The sequence below is a fragment of the Plectropomus leopardus genome, chromosome 2, assembly GCF_008729295.1.
Source record: "Plectropomus leopardus isolate mb chromosome 2, YSFRI_Pleo_2.0, whole genome shotgun sequence".
In the NCBI taxonomy this organism is placed as follows: domain Eukaryota; kingdom Metazoa; phylum Chordata; class Actinopteri; order Perciformes; family Serranidae; genus Plectropomus; species Plectropomus leopardus.
Genome location: NC_056464.1, coordinates 17,175,722 through 17,198,622, shown reverse-complemented (window position 1 = coordinate 17,198,622; position 22,901 = coordinate 17,175,722). Strand labels below are relative to the sequence as shown.

At 40.1% G+C, this 22,901-nt stretch overlaps 1 protein-coding gene across 4 annotated transcripts; it reads right to left on the bottom strand.

Moving 5' to 3' along the window:
- Positions 1-1,439: 1,439 nt before the first annotated feature.
- Positions 1,440-19,379, bottom strand: LOC121955139 (6-phosphofructo-2-kinase/fructose-2,6-bisphosphatase 4-like). Of its 4 annotated transcripts, none has more exons than XM_042502989.1 (14): positions 19,195-19,379; positions 11,295-11,411; positions 11,085-11,181; positions 10,927-10,993; positions 10,759-10,833; positions 10,614-10,670; positions 10,410-10,531; positions 9,453-9,660; positions 9,218-9,364; positions 9,023-9,127; positions 7,641-7,770; positions 6,516-6,578; positions 6,323-6,387; positions 1,440-2,677 (listed from the first exon to the last, which is right to left on the bottom strand). In XM_042502989.1, the coding sequence occupies exons 1-14, from the start codon at positions 19,247-19,249 to the stop codon at positions 2,618-2,620; spliced, it is 1,368 nt and encodes a 455-aa protein (XP_042358923.1). In that variant the 5' UTR covers positions 19,250-19,379; the 3' UTR covers positions 1,440-2,617. The 4 variants fall into 4 exon arrangements, with proteins under 4 accessions (XP_042358923.1, XP_042358905.1, XP_042358914.1 ...); XM_042502971.1 differs by lacking the exon at positions 19,195-19,379 and adding an exon at positions 14,188-14,498; XM_042502980.1 differs by lacking the exon at positions 1,440-2,677 and adding an exon at positions 3,592-4,421 and having other exon boundaries at positions 19,195-19,378.
- Positions 19,380-22,901: the final 3,522 nt, after the last annotated feature.

The window sequence follows — 22,901 nt, the reverse complement described above, 5'->3', positions numbered from 1 at the left end:
TGCACTTTTAAGCAGATTTATTCTGCGTCTGAGGAAGTTGATTTTAGTCAGCACTCTGACCACATCTCACCTCATATGCAGTCACTGTTATTTCAGCTGTGAAGAAGAGGAAGTAGTATCGTCATGCTGCTGAATGTGTGTGTACCATTTTAGTTGTGCTCCATTTGGTCACATTTACAATGTTTTCCAACTGATTTGGAGTAATGAAGTTTGCCCCCACCTCTGAGCTTAACTCCACCCCCTGAATATTTCTGAAAAATGTGAAAAAGTGGGACAAGAGGCGGAGGTGTTAGGAGGCGACGGGGTGGATTTGTGGGGCAAGAGTTGACTAGTTAAAGTTTTGATTAGTGTATCACTAGCGTCTTTGTCAAATTTTAATGACATAGATAAGTCCTAACTAGTTGACTCTTATGTCAGCAATGGTTTTGCAAGATTCAAAGCCGATTTAAGACAGCAGATGGCCGATTAAGCCATTTTCTACCCATGACGTGCTGATTTTTTAAATAAAATTTGGTAAGAAATATTAACATTAACATCGGCGCTGATCTCACAGATCCTTAAAAGTCTTTAAAATGTTTAAATCAGTCTTTCAAAAGTCTTTCATGTGCATGAGGAAGTCAGAGGAGAAACCTTAATGGCATCATTTTGATTTTAAAAAAGGAGAAAATGGACAGATAATAGATGGGATCCTGAGGGTCTCTGAAATTCTCAGTCTGTGAATTTGTGCGGGGAAAAAACTAAGGCCTTGAAACTTTTAGAAAACAGACATTGATAGACAAAGGTTGTTAAAAGTGCTCAAATGTATGCATTTAGTTAAAAATAGACTCCCCATCTCTGTCCCTCAACCTTCATGTTTTTTTTTGTCTTGCTGTGTTAAAGAAGGCAAGAGACCGCAGTCTGTCATCACTGTAACACCTCAGAGATGTTCACACATCCAGGCCTCCTTCTTTTTAATTGTGTGAGCTCCTGTAAAGCCTGCTACTTTATTATAAAAATGACCACTGTTGCAATGCAGTGTTGGGTCCTTGAATTTGAGGGAATAAGGCCTGGAAAGTTCTTGAATTGGATGTGTGAATAAAGTGTGGGAACCCTGAGCAGATCAAATTATTTTCTTGACACTCACTGCTGATGATCATATATTTACATTGTGCCAGTTTATGTGTTTGATTCTGATCACGCAGCCTCCACCTCATCATGCACCACCTGTCCCTCACTTTAGGAAACCCACATGGGACAGAGAGACAAAGAAAAGCCTCATTCAACCTCCATCCGTTGACCAATTCACCCAACACATTATAGTGCCAATGCACTCCAGCGACACCTCCACATGTTCTCAATAAATAACAGCTGAGACAATCAGTCATTCAGTTCATCAGCATTAAACTCACTGGCAGCAACATTGATTTGTGACTTTTTAAAGCAAAAATTCAGCTACTAGCTTTTCCAATGTTAAAAGTTTATTTAGTAGAACACCTTTCAAAGAGCAAGGTCACAAAGTGCTTGACAGGAGTAAAATTGTTAAAAATACGACCACGAAAAACAGATCGCATAGTTTAAGATGATGCGCTGGATATCTTTGGGTTGTAGATGATTGGTGAGACAAAACAGCATTGTTGAACACGTCAACTTAGCCTCTGAGAAAATGTGATGCCCATTTCTTCATTATTTACTGACTTTTTTTTAGACTCAAAAATGAATCGATTAATTCAGAAAGTATTGGCATATGAACCAAACATGAAAACAATTATCGGTGCGGCCAAAATAAATAATTGAACCCTTTAATGGCAGAGATAATGACCAATATGTTTACAAAAATATCACATCTTCATTACAGTGGAGCTGGGATGTACATCCGAAGTCACGACTGTATCAACACCAACAGCTCTGAGCTGATATTGCATTGTTGAATTTCCAATACTGCTAATAATCTTCACTAAAAAAAGTGTTCAGATCTCACTAAAAGTTAGAATCATCGGAAGAAAGCTGAGATTTGATTTAACCCCTCTATATAAAATTTAAGTTTGTTTTCACCATAGAAAACCTAATAATGACCCAGTCCATTCATTCATTGAATCATCACATATTTTAAATATTATAAGCTTCATCATTTTGTTTCCAGGTAGGTTTATAACCTTCACATTGCACATTATCACTGAAGACACGTCACATAAAACGATTTCATAATACAGTACCAGGTCACACATGTAGCAGAAAAGATCACTTGATGAAGCCACATGGATAATAATACTTTGACCTTCAGTGTTAATTCTACTGCTGCACAATATCAACACACAGTAACTCAACATATTAACACACAGACAAGAACCTGCCGTGAGCAAAGTGTTCAATTCATAAATAATCTGGACCAGCTGTGCTGAGTCAGCTTTCAAATATGAACACTGAGGCCCGAACACTCACTGTGTTCAGGTTCCTTCAAAACCAAAAAGACGGACAGTTATAGAGAGGTGTGTGTGTGTGGCAGAGGTGTTGACGGAGCAAGAGGAGGCACATCACCCAGACGGTCACCGCGGTGAGCAGGTCGTGCACATTGGAAAAGTGAATTTACCACAAGAGTCCGTCGAAAAGGACAGCGAGAGAGCTAGAGGTCCAGCTGCAGTCAGAGGTGAGGAGGGACAGTCTGCAGGGCGTCTTGAGTCGTACGGTGAATGTTCACATTCTGGAAAGAGGAACGAGTCAGTGTCAGACGACTTTTTAATAAACTTTTACAGGGAATCGATAAAAGCGCTGCAATTTAAGTTGCCATACACAAACACAAGTTACGTACAGTGGCATACTGCAGATCCCTGCTGTTTTTGCACTTGTGATAACTTCTTTTCTTTTCTCTCTCTCTCTCTCTCTGTGTGTGTGTGTGTGTGTGTGTGTGTGTGTGTGTGTGTGCAGACGTTTGCCAGTTCAGAAAAGGTTATACGTTTTAAGTGATGTGCTTACAGTTTGGCCTCAGAGGATTCCACCTCTTTAAAGCTGCTCTGGATGCAGATTACCAGACCTGTTTTACAGCCTTAAGATGCTGCCATCAACATATAATGAACCACGATAGCAGCATTTATTATGTACCTCATGATTTAAGATTTTTAAATGTTTTCTTTAGTCGAATCACACCGTGCTCATGGTAGCATGTCTTGGTAAACTTGTACTTTCTGCAATATCATCTTTTATTCTCAAAAACCGACTAAGCCTTTTAACAAAGTGCCAGTATTATTAGCTGTGAATATCAGCTTTCATTTTGTTATCGCTCTCAATCGAGCCAGAAAGAGATCTGTGTGTGACAGTGAGTGTTTTGTTCAGGCTGATGAATGGCACCCCAGTGCAGCCCTCTGCATGTGAATGAATAGGGAAATCTCTTGAGTTTGCACAGCAGAGTGCACAGGAAGGGCACCGCACTCAGCATCTGATCTGTGGACTGTACGAATAGGAAGGAAGTAGTCAGACACTTTTGATCTCTGAGTAAGATTGAGTCGAGATGTATTTAATCGTACCATCAAGGTAAAGCATTTCACCAAAGATCCGAACTTTCGGAGTAAAACTGCTTTCATGTCAAATTTTCTAAAATGAAGCACAAGAAGAGTGTGGTAAGGATTCGTTAAATTGTGGAGTGGAGTTTATTTAGAAACATTAACAGAAATATCTCCTCTTCAGTGAGATGAATATACTTTGAAGTACCTTCACATTGTTGAACAAAAAAACAATAAAACAAAGTCTGCACTTCCAGGATCTTCATAAGACAGTGTTGGACATCTGAAAACTAGAGACAAACTGTAATAGAGGACATTTAATAAGAAAATTAACATAGAGTTGATTTTTTTCTGTGCAAAATATAAAAAGGCACAACCGTGTTTAGAGTTGTGCGATTCTGTAAAACTGAGATTAGAGTGTCCTGAGTCCTACCAACAGAAATATAAAGTGATACTGATAAAAGTTCACATTGTAAAATCAGTTCAGATCAATGAAAAAACAAACTACATCACGACTCGCTACTTTCATAAACAAAAAAAAGGTGCTGTAGTTTCATTCCTTCATAGCTGAGATTACAGCGTCAGTTAAAAAACAACAACAAAAAAAAACAACCTTCACAGGCTCTTCAGTTATTCTCCAAAAAAAAGGGAGAATGTGCTCGAGACACAAGATCCGTGTCATAAGATTAATAATCAAAATTAGGAACTGGATTCCAGTCAATTACCACCATCATCCCGTCTTTAAATATAAAAAAAAAAACCCAGAAGGATAGAAGAGTGAAGTGTGATTCAATCAGAAAGAAGATGGAGAAGAAAGACTGAGTTTGGCAGGTGCGTTGTGCGTAAAGAGGGGTAAAGGAGGATGGGGGTGGGGTGAGGGGTACTGCCTCATTGGTGAGCTGGCACTGTTAGCAAAGCCTCCTCTGACATCCGCGACACTTCTACGTTCTGTTTGATAAAAAAAAAACACACACAAAGAGGGGGAGGGATCAAAACACATCGGAAATCCACTGCACACAGACTGGGCCAAGACTTGAAAGATGTGACATTTTTGTTCCTGTCTTTGTCGGTTGTGTGTTCGCAGTGAGAGTCAAGAAGAAATTAAACCACTGCAGCGGCTTTTCTTAGGCTGAGCTAATGTTTTTTTTAAATCCAATAAGATGATTTCACATCTACAAAGATATAAGAAAGATCCCGCAAAGAGGGTTTATGAAAAATGGACAATCGACAAAAAATCCCTACCTTCACCTGTGAGTGTGAAGAAATAATCATGATTGTACAGATTTTTTAAGCCTTACATCACATTACTCATATAAGGTACATTACTATATATTCCCTGTCATAGTCCTTGCTAACAAGCCAGTGTTTGCATTTTGACAAAGGCAGTTCTGAATGTCATTTTTTAACATTTGAAGTTTCTGTTGAGGTTTTCAAATGATGCTTTAAATGTCTCATCTCATCATCAAACCAAAAACCAAAGCAAACAAAAGTGTTCCTTAAACCAAATCCTTCATTTCATACCACAGAGGGCCACAATTTATTCATCTATTTTTTGTAACAACTTAAACATCTAGCGTTTGGGATTTAATGGCATGTAGTGGTGAAGCTGCAGATGCAACCAACTGAATCTCCTGTGTGTCAAGCAAAAAAAAAAAAAAAAAAAAACAGGCAAATGTTTAACCTTTTCTAGAGCCAGAGTTTGGTTTGTCCGTTCTGGGCTACTGTAAAAACAATTTGGTGGACCTGCTCCATATGTAGACATAAACAACTCATTCTAAGGTAACAAAAACATCACAATTCTTTTTTAGGCGATTATAAAATAACGAAAATATAGTTATGATTATTATAAACCATTTTAGCCAATAGGTGCCCCTTATTCTACACACAGGACCTTTACATAATTTACTATAACAGCGTTAGAGTAATATTAATGGGATTTATGGTCCTGTTAGACTGGTGCCACACCGCCTTATTCGCACAGATGCGTGCCTCCCTCTGTGTGTGGTAACGCAGGAGAGCAAACAGTTTTTTGACAGCAGTGAAAATGCTTGTTTTGAAAGGCTAAACACTAACAAATGTGGATTGGAGTAGAATATTCCCTCAGATTAAAACATCTTGTGAATTTTGGAAATGATTGCCTCTTTTTTTCCGGTCAGAAACAATCCTATGCAACCATCGGTAGAATCTAATACCGCAAATGACATAATGCTAATAATATTAGTGTAGCCTAATCTTTGTGTGCGACTGTGCAGAAACACAGCGTTCAAACAGAGTCGACTGACATGCAAAATAAAAAAGAAGAAAAAGAAAAACTGCACAGCATTGTAAGATTGATTTAGACTTTGAATATCAACATTTTGAATACATCTTCAAACTGTTTGGTATGGCTGTAATTATTATTTTGATTTTTTACACTGAGAACTATAAATGGCTGTTGTTACTACTTTTATCAGTTCTTTTCAGCATCAAACTTTGGAACCTGATCCGCTCACAGGCATATTTGTTTAAAGGGTGTGAGGAACAGGAGCATTAATCATTGTTGTTGTCCTGAGAACATATAATCCACATATAAGACCTGTTCTGGGCTCATTATGATTCACACCACTGGTTCTAAAAACATGGCCATCAGAAGGAGCGGCAGCTGCAGTGAAACATCACATGACGTTCAGCACCTGAGGCTGTCGGATCAGCCTGTTTGTGAACCATCTCTTAGCTTTATACAAAGCGGATCAGCTGTAGTATGTGTGTGCTTACTCTCTCTGTGTGTGTGTGTGTGTGTGTGTGTGTGTGTGTGTGTGTGTGTGTGTGTGTGTGTGTGTGTGTGTGTGTGTGCATGCCATTATACCCACCTCTGGCTTTTCTCGGTGTGTGTTGACTGCTTCCACATTTAAGCAGATGGACTCCACCTTACAGCCTAAGTATGCACACAGAGGTGTTGTTTCATTAGTTCAGGAGGCAGAAGAGTGTTTGGAGTGTTTTAATTATTGTTATTAGAAATGGATTCATCATGCGCATTAAATGCTAATAGGAGACCAGTCCTACCATAGGCCACCGGCGTTAGCTTCAGCACAGTGTGCAGCGGGCACTTGAGGTACGGCAGCTCCTCTGTGTAAAGAAAAATTGCACAGGTTCATGAAAATACCTGAACAATCAAGGAACTCTTACTGCTGTACATAATTTATAGATTCTATTTTTTTGTCTGTAATTTTTATAGAGGGGACAACAGTGAGGAGGGAAAGATATTACTTAAGTTAACAACTATGCTTTTTTTCTATAATTGCTATGATATATTTGAGAGTAAATGACCAGAGTAATTTATCAAAATGCCTGTTCAACATGTATTAACTTGCAGAAGAACGATATTTTCAACTGTTAGATCCAGTGTTGTTCCTATACCGGTACTGGAGAGGCCTCCGATACTTCTTAAAATGCTGGATCAGGTACCAGCGAGTACAAGTGTCTATGCACTGATGAGATGGCACAGAATTTATGAATAAACTTTAAAGTACTTTCACAAACAAATCAATTCTTCTTCATTGCTCTAAAACAGTAGCCTGCACTGCAATTTGCACTCTGGCGACTGATGTAGAAGAAGAAGAAAAGATTTGTGGTAAATAATGTAGCCTTAGCCGTTGGCAAAATGTCAAAATGTACTCTGTATTTGTGCATGTTTAACAGAAGATTTGAGTTTTTCCTGTTTTTTCAGTCAGATATTTTGCTACAGTGATCTGGTCTACAAAATGGAAATCGGGTCAGTCAGCCAGGAGTGAAACACACTTTTTAATGTGGGCACTGTCCAAGTATGTCACAGATTTACACTGAATGTGCCAAAGTTTACAAAACATTTTATCCAGTGCCTTATGAAAGACCAGGACTGGAGACATGAATACCTTATTATGGTGAAAAGGTAACTGCATAACTACGAGGGGAAATGTACCTTCAAGATAATCTTATTCAAAGTCAAATCTTTGCTGAACCCTATATTTGGAAAAGCATTAAATCCACTTTTCCCTATACTTACTGTATGTATTTCTATTTTGTAAATTTATTTCCTACATCCCCCACAGTGCTTTGTGTTTATCTGTGTATGTTTTGGTGTGTATGTTTCTATATGTGTGCTAAGGTGCTCTACTTAGCTGCCTTCAGGGGTTCAGTTAAAGGGCTGACCTGCTGTCTTGTCCAGGAAATAGGCCAAAAGGCAGCGCATGACGGCCTGGTGACAGATGACCAACACGTTCTCTTGCCGCTCGAGCTCCATGATGACCGGCTCCAACCGCTGCACCAGGTCCTCATAGGACTGAGTCACAGGAGACACAAAAAGCACTAAATCAGACAGGCAGACAGCAAAGTACAATCTAATCTGAGGATTATTATTATGTGCATAAAGGGACAGTTTACCTTTAGAGCTATTTATCAGTGCAGATTGTTGCTGAGTGCTGGCGGCATTGAATTGAAAAAAGTTTGGGAAAAAAAGAGAAAAAAAACGACAATGTCTCTTTTCAGAAATCCTGATTCTGTTTGTTAGAAAGAAAATAGTTCCTACGTGTAACTGCTCACAGCAGTCTGTGGGTTATCTTGAGTAATTGGGTCGCGATTTCTGGAAAGTGACATTGCTGTTATGTTTTCAAAAAAAAAAATGTTGGCCCTATGAGCACCATTTTATTAAGGAGAAAGCAGACATCTCTACGGCCGATATCTCCAACACGCTGCAACTCACACAGACAGCACTACAGGTTGTTGTTATTTTGGGTTGTACTGTCCCTTTAAGACATCCCTGTCCATGTTTATTTTATTCCATTAAATTTATTGTGAGATCATCACTAAAGAAGAACATATTAGCACCTTTAAAATGAAAGTAAATGAATAAATAAATCAGTGAAAGAGCTGTAAATCTGTTCATTACAACTTCAGTGCAATCCATTTTCTTCACACAGTCTGCTGAATAATCGTTTAACAGTTAAACAGACTGACATTTCAGCGGGGGGAAAATCGATACGGGCTGTCTAGACAAACACTTGATTTAACAAGATTCCCCGAGGCTATACATCAGCACTGTCCGCCCAGCAGCCAGCTAATGCCCGTATCCATCTCTCTGTGTTAGATTAATGGAAAGGTAATGGGATGGACTTAAGGTGAGAACAGACCGGCGGGCATTCAGACACACAGTAAACAACCTAACCTCACATTTTTCTCTCTCACACACACACACACACACACACACACTAATGTGAAGTCTTTGTTTACTGTATTCTGGTGTTGAGCCAAATCTGTTAAGAGGCTGCTCGTCCGGGCTGAGGCTCATTAGCGGAGAGTAAGTGGCCGGCAGCCATCTGGATACAGTTTAATTGTGTTTGTGGTTACGTGTGTTTCTATGAGAGAGTGAGTGTGGCCTTATATTCACAAAGGAGCTTTGGGAAATTCCAAAATTCAAACAGAGACACATTGTCCACAAATATGCTACTCTGACATTAACATAAAAAATACACTTAAACAGTTACATAACTACATCACATCATTAGACATAATGGCGTTAGATTTTAGACACTGACCTCTCCTTTCGGGTAGCGATAGCGGTATTTGTCCTGGTCCCTCAGAGCAAACTCCAGAGGATAGTGCTCCTGGATCTCCTCATACATCATCTCCTCACACACGCCCTGAAATGACATCACACGCAGATTTGTCTCCATTAATACCGCACACATCACCAAACAGCTGTGTTCAGCAGTCAGGAACGTAGTACTCACTGCATCGATCTCGTTCAGGACCTTCCACTGTTCGTAGGGCACACTGAGAGCCTCGGCTGTCTGGATGGTTCTCTTCATCTGACTGGTCCACACCTTCAGGTCGCTGATGCCCTGCGCCTGGATGAAGTGGCTCAGCTTCTTCCCAAACTGAACGGAAAAGATTTTTATATTTTCAATCAAGTCACGTGAAAAAAAAAGGAAAAATATCCCCGTTGTTGAAAAAGTTTTGATGTACCTCTTTGCCTCTAGACGTGAGGCCGGAGTCTCCTCCAATTCGACCATTGACGTTCAGCTCGCTCTCACCATGGCGACACAGGTAGATGGAGCGCGGCGTGATGTGAATGTTCATGAGGTAGTAGACGATTCGGCTCTGGATGTGGTCCAACACCCTGTTGACCAAGTACCGCTGACCCACGTCCATGATTTTAATGTAGGAGAGATCCCTGAGAGGAGAGAAAACAAACACACACACACACACACACACACACACACATGAAAACTTCAGTTCAGCATTCTTCATGTGACTGAGCCAAAACCTGTGTTTGGATTTGGGAACCACAGCATCATTAGTAGAGCTGCGGCCAGCAACTACTGATTATTATAATTAATTTTTTCTTTCTTTTTTTTTTTTTTGGTCAATAAAACATCAGAAAATAGAGATTAATGCCATGTGTTATTTCCCAGAGCTCGATGTGACATCCTGAAATAGCATATTTTATCCCACCAAGAGTCCAAAAATACAAAACTATTCTAATTTATCATGTATGATAAAAAAAACATCACATTCTCACATTTAAGAAGTATGACCCCAAAATATATTTAAAAAACAACAAAAAAAGATTAATTATGATTATTCAATGATCAAAATAGATGCCAATCTATTTTGATCATCGAATAATCGACTAATCAACTAAATGTTGCAACCTAATAATTTGCAGTTTGAGAAATAAACTTTTTTTTGTCCATCTGCCACTGGGGCTAGTGGATTCCAAAATCTACCATCTACTCATTACTTCACCATTGGTTTTTTTTGGATGGTAAACTCAACAAATCTGGCAACCACTTGCATAATTTCCCTGCGTTTGGCTGGTGGCTGCAGCTAATTTGAAAACCTATGCTTAAATGCTTAGATAGTTATTCTCCACATTTTTGCACAGCCAGGACGTCTTTCCTAACACACTCTCCACCTCACCTGTCCAGGACTTCATCGAGGGTCTCATAGGAGTTTTCATAACACTTGATCCTCTTCATGAAATCTTCCACTGCTTCCTCTGTGTTACAGTTGGTGTAGTCGGGGCTCCCCAGCTTCACTTGCTAAACACAGAAACGGCAGAAGAGTGAGTGCAACGTAGGCAGAAGTTCATTTCCTTAAGAGATAAAACAAACAAACACCTACCACTATGTTCTCCTGTATGACATCTGGGTCTTCACACACAGACTCTACGAAGAACACCTGAGAAAAAAAGGAGCAACAGATCGAGCTCTGTGTGAATGTAAACTGATGCAGCGTGTCCTCGCAGAACTATGACCTAACAGGTTACCTTGAAGCCATTCTGCTCTGCAAACTGGATGATGGTTTCCCTCCTCTCTCTGGTAGTGTTTGTTGCATCAAAAACCTGTTTCACAGAAAAAGAACAAACATCAATAAGCTCTTATGCAATGCGCAGTGTCTTTGACCTTCCTAAGACAGCATTTAACATTTCACCCACCGCCACTTGGCCTCCCTCTTCTGTGAGATACTGTCGCACATCGTTCAGCGCTGCTGAGGCACACTGGCTGTAAACATCACAGATAACCACAGGAAATGTCACATCATCGGTGGTCACACAAATTACTGAGGAAGTTTGAGGCCACTTGAAACTCTTACCGTCTGATCTTTAACCCCTCCTCGTTGTCTGGACGGAAGAACTCAAAGGACTTGTAAATCTTCACACACTCCCTCCTGTATTGTCCAACATTGAACTCTATGGGAAAAATGGAAGCAAGGACACTTAAATCTAGTGAATCAAGTGTCTTTTCTCTCTTCACTGACGTTTCTAAGATTCAGAAGAGAGCCGACAATGCTGAGAAGTCGTACCTCTGGTGGGCACACCGATCCAGTTCAGATAGCGGGTCAGCTTCTTGGAGATGTAGGTCTTCCCCCTGGCAGGAAGGCCCACAGTCACGATCAGGGTGGGACAGTTGGTCATACATACTGGAATGAAAGATGAAAAACAGAAAGTCATGTGCTGATCACACACAATGCACACGGGAGACGTTAAACCAATTTCTGCGTAAAAACGTGTAACACCTCAGCACAAACATAAAAGGTCAACAAGGTCTTGTTCAACTATTATTTTCACAGCTGCAAATATGCCTTCATCACATCCAAAATCTCTATACTATCTTACATATTTCAGAATTCATAAGAAATAATATTAACATAAATATTAGATTGTCCTTATTATTGATGTGTGTGCAATCGAGTCACACGTCACACCACTCTGAGCATCGTCGGCCGGGAGCAGAGGTCACGGTGGCGCCAGGCCGTGCCCGAGGAGTTGAGAAACACTGCACTGCTCAAGACATCTGGAGAGAGCTAACAGCTAGTTTCCACACACAGACGCAGTGTGTGCACAGATGACTGGGTCAGAGAGCGTGATCAGTTCTGAGGGTGCTCCTTCGCCGTATGCAATGTCTTGCGTACATCGGAGTTGCAACGTCCATGTTTTAACATTCCCTGTCTGTGAAAGTGCAGAAAGACGGCACCGTCTGTCCAAACAGGTCTGCTGCATGCATGGAATACTTTACAAAAAGTACCTTTCACAACTACCTCCCTGATACTGCAGTAACGCAGAAGTATCAGGGAGGTAGTTTTGGCAAGAATCCGACAGGAGATCCACACACTGTACTAAAAGCTCCGAGCAACTTCCAATATGCAAAGCTGACCAAGCAAAATATAGACACAAACATCGCCATCACTCAGGAGATTGTGATCTTCTCTCAGGTTGAAACAATCAGATCAGAGTTGGCTGCAGCTGTCCGACGATTCTCCGTCTCCAGACCCACATTTCAGAGAAGTTTTAAAACTTTCATATATGTATCATACACACAAACGGCCAAAACAACCCCGTGGCTGCGCATTTCAACACAAGTATACTGACACTGAGCATGTGAACCCCCCCCAGAAGAGAGGGGACATTAACATCTGTTTACAAAGAGAGGCACTGCATATTTTTACACATAATACTCTATCTATCACCTACGGGCTAAAATGTAGCGTTTGATCTCAATCCTTTTTTGTAAGTGATTATAGTTTGGAAGAAAAGAAAGCATTTTTTTCTACAGTGTGACCTGAAAGACCTGACTTTACTTTTACAAATCATCTGTATGAATTCCCTTTTCCAAAAAGTTTATTTCTGTTAATGCAACCCTTGTTTTCACTGACCTTTTTGTTTGTGTCATTCTTCCTTTCGTAGGTCCAAATACAAATTTTGTCTCTTTTTGGGCAAGGAATACATTATATTTTGTATTTTTCTACATATTTCTCAACATAGTAGCTTTCAAGATAATTCCATTCTCTCAAGGAGTTACTACATTAACTTAACTTTTGATGAGCTGAATTTAAAATGTATTCAAAATTCTTATCAATTGCTAAGCTGAATTGGCTGTATTCCTAAAAATATTTTTGGGCAATTACTGTTTTTTGTTTTTTTTTTACTATTTCTCGGTATTTTTTTCTACATTGAAGTTTTTACGATAAGTTCTGGATGATTTGTGACATATAATATACATCTGACTTAACTACTGTTGCATTGTGTGTGTGTATATATATATATATATATATATGCCTGTATAATATTGTTTGTGATGTTTCAAATCCCTTTGAGGTATGCTCTCTCCCCACTCTGCAAGTATCAGGCTGTGGGAGTATCAGACAATGTTGTTCAGCTCTGCTCTGAATATTTCAGCCTGAGAGTAGACTGACCCTCAGTCATACAGCCCAAAATCGCCTGTGTGATTAATGTGTTTGTGTCCATATACTGTTTCTTCTGCTTTGTGATGATTTGACAATGCCTTATGATAGTGTTTCCCAAACCTCTCCTCGAGTACCTCGAGTCTCCTCTTCCCGCATGTTTGAGATTTCTCCCTGCTGCAGCACAGCTGATTCAAATGATCAACTTGTTGTGAACTTGTGAAGCTACTTGATGAAAGGCTGATTGTTAAATTCAGCTGCGCTGCAGCAGGGAGAAATCTAAAACATGCACGACTAGTGCTACTGCAGGAGAGGTTTGGGAAACGCTGCCTTATGAAGATCTCTCTCTGCATTGTTAAAATTGCTGGGAGCTTTTACTACAGCAGGTTGACTGATTGCCTCAGTCTGATCACCTTGCACCTGTAAATGTTTTTGGCTGTGCATACCCTCCACCCCCAGTGTTATAGTCTGCCAATCAACTTTTTAGCCCACTGATTAAAACAAATTTCCACAGCGAGGAGACACTGACCACACAGACAAGTGACCTATGTGTGAAAAAAACCCCAGCACATCCACAGGGTGCAAATCACTCACATGACTGCAGGGATACAATTCCTGTTTACCCACAACTACATTTGGCACACAGCAACAACGAGATGGACTCCCCTAGTACCACCAGTCCTTTCTCCTGGCTGCGAGCACCCTTCATCTGCGGGGATCATCGCGTGGATCCTTACATAACCGTGTGAGCCAGATGGCTGCAGCGACAGCAAGACATCTGAGCCACGCGCACCGAGCTCCACGCGCTGATAACCGTGGTAACGTCATCTAACATCACAGCAGGGAGGTCTGCGCTCCGTGCGGAGGGCAGATCAGCGGTAATTATTTCACTTACCGAGGTGCTTCTGGTTTGCAAATGCGAACGTCGGACGAAAGAAACGACACATCTGTTGAAAACCAGTCACCATACAGCTAAACATACAGTTGCTAACCGGCGCCACGTCGCCATACGCACCCTTTCTCTGAGAAATGTGTTTTTCGGGAAGGCCATTTTTATACGGCATCCAGATCTTCTTGAGGGGGTTTTGGGTGAGTTCCCGCGGATTTGACGGTGGTCTGTCCTCCATTCCGGCTGGCGGTGAGGTGGAGGCAGCCGCGGCGGGAGCACGGGGCCTTTTGCCGTGATGCTGCTCTGAAGGTGACCGGTGTTTCATCCGCGCTGCTCCGCTGTGATGGAGATAATCCGGTATGTCTCGCAGCGCAGCGGTCACGTGCTCCGGTCTGGCCACAATGGAGGCCAACGGTCGACCGTAATGACTGCAGTACAGGCGCAGCGCATTTTCTGCTTCACCGTAATTGACACGAGCTGCGCAAAGAGCTCAGACACGTTTCTTTAGGCGGGATGATGCAAATGTAGCAGCAAGAAAAGGCTACAGTGTTTCAGGTTTGACCTCGATTAAGGTTAAAGTTAAATTTAACACTGAAAACAAACAACATCTGATAAAACAACAATGAACATTTTTCATAATCCCACTTGTGGAGTGAAACTGTGGGATAGTTTAAACAGGGAACTGCAGGAATGTCAACAACATTATCCAGTTTAAGCCTAAATGGATGAGGAAGGGCTTTCGCAGGCACTGGTTGTCATATGGATTTAATAAGCAGCCTATGTGTTTTTGTGTATATATGTAGACAACTATGATATATTCCATGTGTATAAATAGATATAGGAAGTTAATGTTTGTAAAGATAAATCTTGTTAATTTTTGAATATGGGAGATCAAATTTGGAATCTGATCTGCACATCAGACTTGGTCATGTAAATATATTTAGCTTTTGTGTATGTGTGTATTTATATGTATAGACACATCAGTATAAATTTGTACACACTTACACACACACACACACACACACACACACACACACACTATAGATAGATAGATACTTAGCTGAGCATACTTTCTGTATCAGTCCAGTAGAACTGTAACACTACAATCTTTCACCCTCCAAATTTCCTAAGCTCTTAAAAATAATATTCTTTGGTGAGCTTTGTTCTGTGGAGGCACAGCCATCTTCCCATTTCAGTAAGGAGGAGATTGTCTCTCAACCACCTGTTTGCTCATAACCAGCAGTAGCTCTCCCTCCTTATTACACAAGTCCACCGCAAGCTCTTAAATTATGCTGACGTACAGTTCCAGGCTGTTATTGCTGCACCATCGACCAGAGAGGAGACCTCATTCCTGTGAGCTGTCTCATCTTTACAGGAATTAGACCTGCGCCTTTCCCACTATAACAAGTCAAACCATCTACTGGGAAAAAACTCTGTACATGCTGACTCACTGTCATGACTTACTGGACATCTAAGCTAAAAAGTGACTGTTAATGTTCTTAGTAACACCTTTGCTTTTCCTACCATAACTAGTCACAATATCTTCTGGGGAAACAATCTATTGTGACTGGGCTGCAACTAAGTATTATTTTCATTATTGACTGATGTAATTTTTCACTATTAATTAATAGTTTAACCTATAAAAATGTTTTTAATAAAGTTTTCCCATTTTCCCAGAGGCCAGAGTGATATTTCTAGATTGCTTCTTTTGTCCAGAACCTAAAGACTCTTCATTTACTATCATAAATGACAAAGAAAAGCCGCAAAATCTCTCACTCAATACACTAGAACCAGCAAAGGTTTGACATTCAGTTATCATTTATCAAAATAGTTGGCTATTAATTTTCTATCAATCAACTAAATGATTCACCGGCAAATTGTTATAGCTCTTGTGACAATTAATACAATCTGCACTTTTTCTCGGTACTGTAATTTTTTCACAGATAAAATAAGAAATCAAGTGACAAATGTTTTAACTTCTCATGGGGGCATTTAAGGTAATCCAACAAGACTGAGCTGACAATGTCCATGAGATGGCAGCATCTCTCTCCCTCCCTCCCTCTGTGTGTACTCAGGCTCATACTCTACCAGTGTACAAGTATGCAATGCAATCAGACTCAACAGGCATGTCACAAATTATACATTTCCTGTTCATGACATGCTTATAATGTGCAGATGTAAGAGTTTTTATTACATCAGGATTATTGAAACTTTAAGATTTGGCTGAGTTACAGACATTATAAGATATGTATAAGGCAAAGAGCAGAGTATTACCAGAAAATTTACTAAAGTTGTTTGTTTTTATTTCAGAGGACAAGGAACACAGAGGGAAATTTTAGTTTAAGTTTGCTTGGACTACATTAAAGCAGATGTGTATTTCAGTGGTCAGCGTCAAACTGTGGATTACAGTATTATTGTGTTGGGAAAATATTTTCAGTTTAAGAAGATAAATAATGACAAATTAATTAGACTGTGTGAAGTTGTCAGGTAGAATCTGTCCCCTTGTTGAATGTGACTTGTGGCTTTTAATTTTTTCTATGTATTTTTTTTCTATCCAAGTTTACTGTAAGTGTTGGTTGTTAAGCAACTGTAACTGACAGACCATCTATTTCTTTTGTTTATATATGTTTTCGGGAAGGGGCATGTAAAATAAGATTATTTCTTCCTTTCCCTGTTCCTTTTCGATCATGGCATGTGAATTAGAGTTGTTTTGGGTGTAAATCTTATTGTTGTGCTTTAACATGACCTGAACTAGTGACAATTAAATGAAAATTGGGGTTGGAAAGTTGTAAGAGGATTTTTGTATCAAGGTGTTTTCTGATATTCTGTCTGTCTCAGGTGCCTTAGGAATGAACGCAGTTCAGTAACTCCACCTTCACAACGGTCTAAGAAACTACAATAGAAATACATCCAAAGTGTCAACAAAAATAACCATTATAAGCTTTACAAAAACAAGACTGTTTGCAGAGTTGTTGCATTGGATTGCACTGTGCAGGTGTGCATAATACAGTGGTGATCCACAGTCTATCTGTGTGTTTATACGCTCCGCGTGGACTGATGCACAGATTAAGTTGAGCTTTACAGTCAGTCTTTAAAGCAACAGGGCCTGTGACCTAAATATGGTGAGATGGAGGTTTTCTAATTAAATAGCTCCTACTCTCTCAAATTCCCTGACTGTGAGTAGACTATAATATATGTCAGGTTCATCACGTCCACAAATAAATGGCACACTAAGTCATGCTGGGGATATATTTTTGGCTTTCTTAGCCGAGTAATAGGCTACAAACGCTGCAGTGCAGAGTTTTGTGGCACATACTGTACATTGTTGGCTGCAGAACAATTGGTCGTGTCATACATATCATATTTAAATGGATAATTTTGATGTTTTGAAGTAGAATTGTATGGGGTAATAAACCATATCATATAACATACAGTAGATGTTAGTTGGCAAGTATATATATCAGTCTTTTTATTATAATACAAAAAAAAGAAAACAGGGAACATGTACAATGCATTGAAACACCCAAAAAAAGTCGGCACAAGAAGTTAACATTTAGTGTGACCTCCCTTTACAGGTAGCACGTTCTTGAATTCTCTTGGACAGACTATCTTAAGGTTTTCTTAAATAATCTTCTGGTATACCAGCAGATTGGTATAGTAAATCCCATATTGTCTGCCCAATAGAGTTCAAGACATGTTAATGTAAAGGAGGTCATACTAATTACTATTTTATTGTTTTATTATGAAATATTTGTGTTTTCAATACTGTATACATATTTCCTGTGTGTTCTGGTTGTATTTTATTATCAAGACTACTGAGAAATAAACATGCATGAACATTATTACCTTGCGGTGGCCTAAGACTTTTGCACAGTACTATGTGTTACAAAATTCTTAGCATTTTTTCCCCAGGTCATTTCCTTGTCATTATTAATATAATTATTATCACCATCATTATTATTATTATTTAGTTTATTTTTAAAAAAGCAACTTTTTCTTCCTTTTTTCTTTTCCTTTTGAACTAATTTTCAGGGAATTTTCCTGTATTTATTTAGTTCTATTAATTTCTTGCTTTTTTCTGGATAATTTCTTCAAAGGGTTATTTTCAAAGGGTTAAAGGTGGCTAAAATAGTTTTAGTTGCTGACCCCTCCATAGCAGCAGATTGCTTATTCCATGTCAAACTTCATCCTGCTTCTCCAAACCTGTCTCCTACTGCATGGAATAAACTGACTATGAATAAGTAGTCCATACAACCTTACTTTAATAAAAAAACTACTGAACTATCCCTTTAAAATAGCTTATCTGCATAAAGCTTGTGCAGCCTGTGTGAAAACAGCAGCTGGCAACCATTCATACTGTATGAAACATGCCAGCTACTTTTCAGTGAGGTCAAATGTGCATACACTTCACACAGGGACATGAACAGGAAACAGCTCTGAGCTCCTCCTCTCCTCCTCTCCTCCTCCTCCTCCCAGCAGCTGTCAGGCTGTGATTGCAGCTAGCAGCGTTTAGCCTGTACTATACTGGACAAGTCATTTCCCAATATAGTGTGTTAACATTACGCTCGGCAGTTAACCAACATCCAACACACCGAGAGACTTACTCAACTCACGAGTCAACACGCAGCGCTTCAGTATGAGCAGACACAATGTTACCGCTGCAGCCCAGTGAGAGCCGTACAATCACAACAAGCATAAACACAACAAACGACCAGAAAACCATAACCCGCTGCAAAATCTCCGTCACGATCTGTGTATGAAAAATCAAAATAACAGCCTCATAACAACCACAGACACCTCGGATCAGCTCCAGCTACACGAAACTAGATTTTTTTTTTTAAATATACATTTCGCAAGCAGCCCAAAAGCATCCGTCTGGCTCTTCATCCTCAAAGCACAACTGCTGCTGTCACAAATGAGGCTGTTTCCTGTAATAACAGCAAAGATTGTCGCCTGTTGTTGTAATGTAGGGTAAAGGTCTCGGTGACAGCGCCAGCACAACAGCAGCACATCGGCTCTTGTTTACGTCTTGTCGTTGGCTCCGCTCGACTCTGCCCCTCATCCGGTTAAAGATGCACAATTTTCACCCCACAGCACGCGCTGTTCTGCCCAAAAAAAGCCTCCGTGTCTTACCTGCTCTGTCCTGGTTGTGTGTGAGCTTGGTGCGGCTGGAGCAGCCTCTCATCATGGGCGTCTGTCTGATGGAGCGCGGTGCCTGGCTGACGGTGTGTGTACGTGCGTCCTACAGCAGCGCCTCACTGATGCTGCTCACCGCTCTCACACACCCACTTCTCTCTCTGTGTGTGCGTTTTTGTGTGGGACCTCGGCCCGGGAGGATGGCTTTTTCCAAAACTGGATGGAGTGAGGTGGCAGCCTACCTGCCCCCTCCCACCCCACACACCCTACCCACCCTTTGACTGCTGAGAAATGTCCCCTCAAGTCCTCTCAGGGCCTGATAACACTATATGGTTAAACTTAGGACATTACAGCAAACATTGCAGCATGCAGTCATACACTAAAACTCATCATCAGACTTCATATGAATAATTTCTATAGGATACTGTGTGAATAGACTATTTTAATACATAAAGTGACACATGTCACACTGTAAAAACTAACACTTGGTTTTAACTTTAAAAAGTGAGCGTCTGGGCTGCCTTAAAAATATTAAGTTGACTGAACTTGAGAAGACAAGTTTAATCATTACAGAATTACTTCTATTTGTAATGTTGTAACTTTAGCCTGTTGAAGGTCTTTTATTCTGAAAAAATTGCATTTTTTAAAATACTGTATACATGTTTCCTGTATGTTCTGGTAGTATTTTATTAAAGAGACTACAGAGAAATAAATATGTGTGAACATTATAACTTTGCTAAAATAACAAAGTTTAAGGTGGCCTAAGACTTTTTCACAGTACTATATGTTACAGAATTACTAACATTTTTAAAACACTTTTTCCAGGCCACTTCCTTGTTATTATTATTATTATTATTATTATTATTATTATCATCATTTACTTTTTCAGGACACCACGTTCACTTTTGAATGTTGCAATGCAAAACTTAGGTCCATACCGGTATAAAACAGGAAGTGTATGGACATTTTCTAGTAACAACTTGCAGAACTTGTTTTTCTGCATTAAAAGTATCCTTGAGTTTTCCTTGGTTAAAGAAACAGTGTGTGGGGTTTGGTGGCATCCAGTGGTGAGGACTGCAGATCGTAACCAGCTGAAACTTCTCCTGGGCTGCGTTCAGCCCTGACAAAAACGTAACAAAATGTTTATTTAAACAGAAAAAGTCATATGTTAAACATGCTGTTGTACATCATTGATTTCAGGTGAGGAAGGGAAAGCCCATTCTTGACTTGAGGCAATTACAGTGGCAGAAATTATAACCTTATCAGCAACCTGTGATAGTGATGATACTAATTGTCAGGCACAAGACCTGTAACTGCATATCTGTGGACGAGAGACAATCACACACACACACACACACACACACACACACACACACACAAAAGACAGATAAAACATACAGGGAAGCAAATGGAGCTCAGATAACTTGGATTGAGCACAACAGAAAACAGTGGAAGGTCAGACGGCACTCAGCTGACCCTAAACACATTCCTCCCTAAAGGACAGAGAGATCGAACCCTACCACACATCCTACTCATCCTACTCTCGCTGCCACACACTGCACACACCCACGCCTCAGGCAGCTCGCCCCGCACACACTCGCTGTGTAACACCCTGGTCAGACCTGTCTTGCTGGACTTTATCACAGAGCGTAGCATAAGATAACACATTTAGATAGTAATGTGCAGAATAAAACTTAGTGAAGTGGCCAGCATGTCCTGATGTAGCCTATCCACCTGAATCCCTTTTGGGCATCTGTAACAGCAGATTGACAATAGCCTTACATGACTGTGATAATCAATATCCAAACGTCATTCTTCTCCTTACAGCGGGGTATTTCATACATCATTTTATTGCACAGTTTTAATAGATATATTATGTTGTTTTTTTTTAATCAGGGGGTAGCTTTGGTCTGACTGTATTCTATAATCATCAGGGAACAATGTGATAATGGGCCCCTGCATGGGCACAAAAATGTATATGCCCTGCCACCTCTCTTTCATAGGAGCATGACACATAGACTTTAACTGGTTCAAAACGCAGCTGCAAGACTTCTGACTAGGATGAGCCGCCAGTCCCACATAACACCTTTTCTTGCATCCCTCCATTGGCTTCCTGTAAAGTTCAGAACAAACTACAATATTGATTACATACCAGGCACTGCACCTCCCCCCCCCCCCCCCCCCCCCGTTACATTTCCGATCTCCTTGTTCCTTATTCCACTTCTTGACCACTCCGATCCTCAAATTTTGGCCTATTTGGTCTATCTCCCACTCCAAAAGCAAAACAAAATGTGATGGTGCATTTGCTGTTTTAGCCCCAGCCCTCTTGAACAGTCATCCCCAGTCCATCAGATTTGCTGAGTCACATTTTAAGCGTCTACTGAAAACCCACCTTTACAGGCAAGTCTTCCTTTACAGCCACTCCATGTGCTGTTTTTTTTTTTTTTTTGGTCTTGTCTGTCCCTTATTGTACTGAGTTCCTATTGTAATCTATTGAAACTTGTGTAATTAATTATTTAATTGGGTCATTTTTGTATCATTGTAGTTGTTTTGTGTCTCTTCGTATTTTCTTTGCATGTCTTTGTTATTGTTTCATGTCTCTGTGTATTTTTTGTCATATTGTGTCTATTTTAAATGATGTTTTTGTCTTTTTGAGGTATATTTGTGTCCATATTTTTGGTTGTTTTGTGTCTCTTTGTAGTTCCTTTGCATGTCTTTGCTGTTGTTTGTATTTCTTTAAAGGCCAATGTTTTTCTTTGAGGTACAGTATGTTGGTGTCTTGTCATTTTGTTTATCTTTGTGATTATTTGAGTCCTCTTTTGGTTAAAACATATTCATTTGAGTGACATTTTGGGGGACAGAGGTGACTTGTTGTTTGGAATAACACAAGTAGGAAGTGTGCCAGATGCTGTTATGTCAACATCACATTAGTGTTAGAGTTTCAGCATAATCATGACTGCACTTGTCTCTACAAAATGACTAATGAAGGAAAAGTACTTACCAGCTGCCTTCCTATATGAGGAAGTATGTCATTTGCAACACACTGTAAATTTCCACCCACAAACACTCTCTGTCTTATTCTATTGTCTGAGAACTTTTACACTTAGACATGTAACAGCAAACACAAACTGAGCGGTCGCGCTCTATTTAGGCCTCATCTGATCATGGCCGACATCCCGTATTTACAGCAGGGAGAGCCAAGTAGTTTTTATGATAAGCTTCCTCTCACCCATCCCCCAAATACTGTAGCTGAACCATGTGATCCAAGTGGGGGAAAGGTACTTACCATATAATCTAAACATAATAATGTTGACCTTTTCCAGACGAACACCAAGTCAGATGGCTGCGTCCCAAATAACTGCTCCACTCCTGCTATTTATAACAGCCTCACAAAGCCTGAAAGGCACAACGGCAAAAACAATAGTCTCAAGGTCTTCAGAAAGACAACATATTGCACTTTAAAGCCTTACTTTATAAAGTTTTATTTACAACCGTATGGACAATCCTCTGCACGGAGTGTGTGTCTGACACATGAGGTTTCCTTAATCAAAAGGCTGCTCTGTGTTATTCATGTTTTTAATGTGAAGTTTAACTGCGGCCCCTATTCAGTGGAAGCATTTTACTCAACCCCCATAAACACACACACACACACACACACACACACACACACACACACACACAAGAGATTTCTCAAGAAAAGTGTC

Excerpts from the sequence above, each read along its gene's own strand:
- LOC121955139 (XM_042502971.1), bottom strand. The coding sequence starts at position 14,386 with ATGAAACACCGGTCACCTTCAGAGCAGCATCACGGCAAAAGGCCCCGT. Across the intron at positions 11,182-11,294 it reads GATCGGTGTGCCCACCAGAG|AGTTCAATGTTGGACAATAC; the intron begins GTACGACTTCTC and ends TTTTTCCCATAG. Across the intron at positions 6,388-6,515 it reads GCTAACGCCGGTGGCCTATG|GCTGTAAGGTGGAGTCCATC; the intron begins GTAGGACTGGTC and ends GTGCATACTTAG.